Source organism: Falco punctatus, assembly GCF_963210335.1.
Source record: "Falco punctatus genome assembly, chromosome: 3".
Taxonomy (NCBI): Eukaryota; Metazoa; Chordata; class Aves; order Falconiformes; family Falconidae; genus Falco; species Falco punctatus.
In genome coordinates this window covers 90,755,231-90,762,870 of record NC_137582.1, presented here as the reverse complement: position 1 = coordinate 90,762,870, position 7,640 = coordinate 90,755,231, and the positions used below count along the sequence as shown (strand labels likewise).

General features: G+C 37.9%; 1 protein-coding gene across 1 annotated transcript in view; it reads left to right on the top strand.

The window, feature by feature from the left end:
* Positions 1-7,600, top strand: part of BCL2 (BCL2 apoptosis regulator) — a 103,938-nt gene extending 96,338 nt beyond the window's left edge. The window contains exon 2 of the mRNA XM_080377840.1: positions 2,806-7,600. Coding sequence (XP_080233966.1) covers positions 2,806-2,940 — 135 coding nt within the window. The 3' untranslated portion in view covers positions 2,941-7,600. The remainder of the gene's footprint in view (positions 1-2,805) is intronic.
* Positions 7,601-7,640: the final 40 nt, after the last annotated feature.

Sequence of the window (7,640 nt, the reverse complement as noted above, 5' to 3'; positions counted from 1 at the left end):
CCCCCCTTCCCCCCCCCCCCCCCCTCCTTGTTTTAGTACATAAAATGGACATGTGTTTATTTAAAACAGGTTTGAAACTTAAACAAATAGTGACAGGCTGTTCAAACAAGCTTCGGAAATAGGCCTAATCAGGATGTTTGAGAAGGGGAGGGGGAACAATCATAAAGAGCTACTTGTAATATATAGGGCAGACACCATTAGCTTGGGTTCATGTTATTGTTGTAATAATCTCAGACAAAAAAGTACTGCATGCTGCACATTTTTTGTTAACATTCCTCTTTTGAGCCACAGGTTATACCATGCGTTCGCCTTGTCTTCAAATTTTACTGTAACCCTCTGTCCATCTTCACAGCCAATACCAGGAGCTCTACCAAATCATTCAAAATGGTCTCACAGACAACCTGGGAAGAATGTTCCTAAACTGGGATAGAGGGAAGGCACAAAATAGGCTCATTTTGATGTTGACACTGTGTATGCATTGGCTGTCATGAATATACAGAAGTCAGACCTTCCCCACAGAAAGAAACCATTAAAACCTTAATGTTAAAACATTTTCACATAACTTGCTTTTCCATGTTGGGGTATTTTTCATTTCCTCTCTTTTCCACCCATAATACTATCACCAAGTGTTGAACTTTACTCTTGTATTTTTATAAGGCCTGATCTTGAACTCCCCATATAGACAAAGCTCCCATGGAAGTCGGTGAGTCTGCACTGGCGACAACAGGATTTAGCCCAGTCTGTAACATTTTAGGATATTGTGTTACTTCATAGCCTTAAGGAGAAATAAAAGCAGCTTTCCAACGAGCTGCACAGCAAACTCAGTGTGTTTTTTCAGCTCTGCAACAGCACAGCAGAATATTAAGGCCAGAGTTTGCAAATGTCTATTTCAAAAACCAGGCAGCTAAGCAAAAGTTGCCAAATTTTCTACGGAATGAAGAGTTTGCATTAAAACGTTTCCCCCAAAGGTTAAGCTGCTTTCACTTAAGAATATACCTTTAGAAACCCAAGTTTGAAAATTATTGCCTGGAGGAACAAGCATTGAGAAATGCAGGAAGCAGACGCATTTTCAGGTCAATGGCTATAGCTATTCTGTTACCGACTTTTACCTACTGACACCCAGTCTTACCTACAACATGCACCAATATTACTTAATGTACCAACGTGTTTTGGAAGGAAATACCTATTATTTATTTGAATCTCACTCCATGTCTAGTGAATAGGAGTCAAAATGGCAAAATATTAAAAAACCTTACACGCCCTCTCGTGGTAAAACCACAAACTCTTATTCTTACAATAACTAGAGGTGGCTCATGATGGAGACTAATTTAACACAATTTACAGAAAATTAACTTGGCTGTAAGGTTTATATTAATAATGGAGGCCTTTCTTTCTTTAATTCCTGCTGTAAACCATAACATATATGCATTTTTAGAAGGCAGGTTCCCTCCTAGCACAGTAACATTACAAAATAGCTAAAGGCACTGTAACATAAACAGAGAATATTAACTTCTACCAAAAATGGGAAGTCTAGCATAATAAAGGCAGAGACAGACCCCTCCACATTAGATAGCTGTTTCGCGGGTTTATCTCAGTAGTTTGGGAGCAGACCTCGGTTGGCTGCATAATAAAAGAGTTGCCCTAAATGATGCTATCAGTTTTGTCACATTTTTAAAGTCATTCAGCTTTGCTATTTACTGCTTTCATACTATACAGTACTATTTATCTGTCTCTCAGGAATGCCGTGAAGCTTCGTGTTTGTTAGGAATTGCAGCCTAAAAGAAAGGCATTACATGCAGAGTATCACCAGTCTGACCGCTACCCCCACCAAATCCCATTGTATTTATGAGTCACAAAAACTTTATCTTTGCTACTTAAACAGCCTGTCCATTCAGTGCCTACACACCCCTCCAGACTTTCCTGGAGCAGCTTTACAAAACAGCTCTCCATAGATGGAGGAACTGCAGCTTGAAGGAGAAACCCAGGGTGGGTTGGGCAGGGCTGAGGCAGAGGACTCCCCCTGCACCTCTTACCAAGTGACTCATGGGCAGTGTGAGAAGTGGCACCGCTGTGTGCTTCCCTTCCTCTTCATCTTGGCTGGAGGGCAAATCAGATTGACAAGATGATCGCATGGCAAGACAGTTCTTTTTTAGGAAAGGCTATCAGATCAGTTTGTTGGCCCAACAGACCCTGCAGCCAGACCACCGCCACATCCAAGACATGATTAGCAGCAGCACAGGACCATGGTGTCACCTCTTTTGATGAAAGTTGTGCAAGACCATCAAAGGTGTGACAACCCTAACAGCTTCAGTCCATATGGAAGAAGCATCTGTGGCTACTACACGTGGTCTTCTGAACCAGTCCCAAGGGAACCAAATAAATACTGCCTTATTTTCAGCAAAGCTGACCAGCAATATAGATGCCCCACGTTCAGTGGAAATGAAAGATCTGGAGAATGAAGGTTAATTTACCTCCTTTGTTGTTTGTATACACAACAACATTCAAAAGCCAAAATGGTGGTACTTGTAGTTAAAAATGCTGCTTCTATATCTTCTGTTTGACTGGGCATGCCTAAAGCAGAAGTCACAACCGTAAGTAATTACAGAAGTATTTGTACAGAAATAGACAGGAGAGCTTTGTGCTAAATACTGCACAAAAACATAACTCCAAAATCACTATTTTAATAGGTTTGTGTGGGGGTTTTGTGCTGGTGTGATTGCTGGATGATCGTTGAGTGTGAAGAAGTTGCTCTCCTTCTTTGAAAAAGTTACTGCAATTTTGATATTCCATTATTTCCCTTTCTAGGATGCCTTCGTGGAGTTGTATGGCAACAGTATGAGGCCTTTGTTTGATTTCTCCTGGATCTCTCTGAAGACTATCCTGAGTCTGGTTCTGGTGGGAGCTTGCATCACTCTTGGCGCTTATCTTGGACATAAGTAGAGTCACCCATTTATTGTGGATTACAAAAGTCTTTCAAAACAACAAAATAATATTTTTTTTTCTGTAGCACAATGATATTTTATGAGCAAAACAACTTCCCAGCTAAAGATTAAATCAGCTATTACTGCCAAAGGAAATATCATTTATTTTTACATTGCAGGAAAATTATTTATTAAAAGATATTTACATTTTAACCTGCTATTTTCAGAAACTCTGCAAGTTGTATCTGTCATCACATCATGTTGTTATTCTTAACTGTAATGAGCCCCAAAGTCTTTTAGGCTCTTTTTTTAATTAATGCAGCTGGCTGGATTATTTTATCTTTGAAGAGCAAATATACTGACAAAGACCTACCTGCTTACACTTACAAGGGCAGTTACTTGAGCTGCTAAAGGCTGCATAATTGTGTTGATTTTTCTTGCATTTTCTAGATGGCTGGGAGGGATTTGAAAGACAAGGTCAGTGTGAACAAAGTTCTCACCCTGTCCTGCTGGCAAGAACTGATAAGAGTAAATGATTCAACATGGTACATACGTGGAGTCAAGATGGCAACTTCTTGAAGGACACCTGGCTATACCTACAGGAGAACAGTTGGAAATATGATTGCCTATGCCTTGTAAACACGCATTTTTAAGCTACCGGTTGTGCCATCACATCATAATCACAATACCCTAACACATGTCAACTCAAATACTTTTTTTTAATAGAAGTGTGAAGTTAAATCTTTGGGGCTTGCAGGAAATTGCTGTTCCGATGATTTTCTCAGCAGTGAAACTTTTTTTTGCGGCTACTGACACAGAAACATCAGGAGACCTTAAGTGCCTGCTTCGACAGAGCAGAGCTGGAGTCTGAAGACCTGACCTGTGTCCCACTTTAGTGGGCTCATATCTGCAACTAATCCTGTTTACTTACTGAGTTCCTCCAGGGGTTTGAAACCAATTAGACGTGGTCTCTAAATCCCTGAAAGTTGAAAAAGATCTTAATTTTATTTGGCAAGAAGCAGACCTCAGCTGAGTTACAGATTAGCTCTGACTATCCTTGTTTATCAAACTGGACACCAAAATCAAGTTCATTTTCATAACAGGAAAAGAAAGTGAGCTTTATCCTCCTGCCCCTCGCCCTCAAAATTATTTCATGCTAATAATTTCCTAAGACTGTCTACAGAAGAAAAGATGATGAAGAAACTCCAGATCCTCTCTCTGGACAGAGACTCTCTGACACCTCGGTCGCGCAGGTGCCTACTGTCGTTTTAAGTGAAAATAGGGTGGAGGAAAAGGGGTGTGTGGGGGGGTGAAGTCATCTGCTCACGTTACAAAATGCAACTCAAGTAAAATAATGCAGAGTACTTGGTATACAGTTTTATAAACAGACCTGTGTTCTGAAACCAGATGTGTCAATGCATTTTAAAGCGGGGCTTTCCGTGCACTTGGAGGGGGCCAAGAGCCCTGACGAAATCGAAGAATCTGAAGTGTGTCCCACAGGCTGCTCCGAGGCATGGAAACGTCCAGCTTCAAATGTTTAAGTCAAGCACTCCTATTTTTTCTATGAAACTTATGAAATCTGGGATTTGTGGATATTTGGACATCCAGACACAGAAAGAAAAAGTTGCAAAGCTCTGGATGAAATGTACCATACAATACATAAGTGCTCTAAGGGTGGGAAAAAAATACAGTGAATAAACTGTAGATTCAACCTCAAGATTTCAGTCGAATAACTTTGTGGCATTATATGCAAAATATCTCCATTAACTTGGGAATGTAATATGTTCAATGTTAAGGCTGTAGTTGATGTTGTGTCTTCAAAGCTGCTTTTTTGTTTGTTTGTTTAAGAGTTGTACATCTCAGCATTTTTACTGCTATTTAGTCATGGCACCTACACTTTGTATGAGCAAAGATGGAGCAAGCTTACTTTTCAAATTTGAAATGACTTTTAATTTTATAGAAACATAGAAAGGAAATGTTTCTAAGAACACAAAAATGTGAACTATGCTTGATGAAAAAAAAAAAGAAAGAAAAATCTCACCATCAAACAAAAAGCACCTGCAATGTTTTCAGAGTGCTTCTGTCAGAAGTGGGCATGCTCGTGTAGGGTTCGTATGAAAAATATTTGAGATGGGAGCAACCGAATATTGTGGATTGAGTGTGGGCTTTGGTTTTTTTCAGCTTCCAAGCCGAATTTGTCTGCAGCCAATTTCACAACTGGAGTTGGCTGGTATCGAGCTAATGTTTCATTTCACAATCTAGTCTTCGTTTCAATTTGTGCCCATACGCCCATTAAAGTTCATGAACTATTAGACCTCAAATTGTTTCAATATTGTTTATTTTATTAAAGGTTTACATTGTCAAAAGTGGTAAAAGAGTAACTGTCAATTCCAGTGCTGCTATACTACCAGGATAATTTGAATGGGTTTTATTTTTTAATACCTTCCAATGGCAAAAGTTTTTAAAGCTGCTTTAGAAATAATATGAAGAAGACACATGATACACATTTAAATAAATACTGAGGATTTTGTGTTCTGTTGTGTCTACTCACTGGACTTCCCAGTGTATTAGTTAATACCAGGCAAAAAGAAGAGTCATGATGACTGTTGATTTTATTTTATTAAAGAGCTAATGGAGTTTTCCCATTCTGACTGCAGAATAGTACAGTATTGTGGCTGCATTAGGTATAATGATAGTTGATAATACATTTATTAAAAAACATATTAGAAACATTGAATGTATATAAAAGCTTGAACTTCTTTAATAAAATCCTCTCCTCTCACTCCTGCATTTCTTTTGCAATAATTCCTGTCTTTCCTATTCTTCATTACACTTTCACATAAGAATTTTTTTCCCCCACAAAATGCCTTACAGACTTCCATGCTCCATGACTATGCTTCAGTGAAAATCCATCCTGTGTTACTATGTATGCACACACAGCTGACCACTCCCAGCATATCCAAGTAGGAAAAGCAAAAAATTAAAAAAGGGGGACACTTCTGAAGTTGGTTAGGTACAGAAGATCAGAGGACAACAAAGGAAGAGGAGAGTGGAGGGAAACAAAGCGATCACTGAAATGTCTCCTTGGTTAAAGATGACTCTTACCTGGAACTTGTTCATTGCTCATCCTTTCCCTTGAAAAAGGATGATATAAGGGCAGAGTAACAGATTACAGAGACCCCACAATTACTCTTCACTATAAAACTTTGTTAATTCTGAAGGCAGTCTTCTGCAAAACAGGAAATCTGTATGAATTTAAGAGAAATACTAGATTTTGCTGTATTCAATTTATTTGTCATTAACTCTTTTTCACTCCCTTTATTAAGAAAATAATGACAGAAAATATTTTGCTTCTGAAACAAAAAATAATCTGTAAATTCACCTAAGATCTGCTGTAGATTAGTATGTTAGGAGCAGATGGAAAAACAAGAAAAAAATTCTGCAAGTTCAATATTCTGAAATCAGAGCTGACACAGAGGACATTTCTTAATAGAACAAGCACTGGATCCACCCGAGGAGTAATGGGGCTATCAGAGTAACAGAGAATAGATGTATAAGGAAGGGGGCTGGAAGATACAGAGAATGACATTGGTAAGTAAGAAAATCTCAAGTTTCATATGATGCAGGAGTTCACCCAAGAAGGTCTGAAAATAACTTTTAACTAAAACCAGCTACAAATGTGTGCACTACGTGATTACAATTGCTAAAAAATTTCAATTACAAAATTATTTGTAAATTACTGTAAAACAGATATCCAATCACTATAAAAGTTCATCAATTTGGTGTTGTGAGTGGGGACTACAGATCTGAGTAGGGTTGCACTAATAAGGAACAATTATAAAAAAAATACATTTCTCTGAAACAAGATGTGCAAGGGAAACACGAAGGTGATGCAGTTCAAGGAATACAGACCCAGTCCCACCAGTGCTTGCATGCACAGTCTGCCCAGATGAGGCAGTGGGAGTCAGCTATACGTAAGGACTGCATGCTTTGACCCTGAAGCATGACACTCTGCTTAGCTGTGCACCTGCACTCCACAAACTTAGAAATCCTATTGATTAAAAGTATAGTGAAGTAGCATGTTTAAAGCCTGTCTTTTTTTCCCTCTATCTTTAAACAAGCTAGAAAAATGATTCATTTGTATTACGAGTTTATGGCTCAGTACTATGTAAAAAATTAAACACCTTTTGATTTATAAGTATAAAAATTCTTTCTCATTGCAGAAGCCCAGCTATGTTTTTCATTCCTATCTCTTTCAAACAAGGCTAAATAGAAGGAAGACAAAAGAGCTAATTTAGTCTGTATTTGGTTTAAACCACACTCCTATACTAAATTAATGCAGCTTCATCACACAATGAAATCTTCTTCAAAAAGTTATACAGCATTAAGAGTTCCACACAAAAACTGTATATTTTTATAATTTAAATAGCATATTTTTTTCTTCTGAATATTTGATTTTTAATTATCACCAGCATAAATGTACATAAGCAGATATTGTTTATCCAGTACCTTTGGATGATGTATGTATGGTAATGTAGTTTGTCAGTTTATCATCATTTAATATGATTATGTTGTTCTTTGTCTTTAAAATGTTATAAGAACATGCTGCCATTAAACTTCCCATGTCTGTCTAGTTAATATTGTGAAAAAATAATAAAGCACACTGTGAGTTACTTGTTTTGCATTTGCATTGTTTAGGATTTGTTGATAAAAAACTAC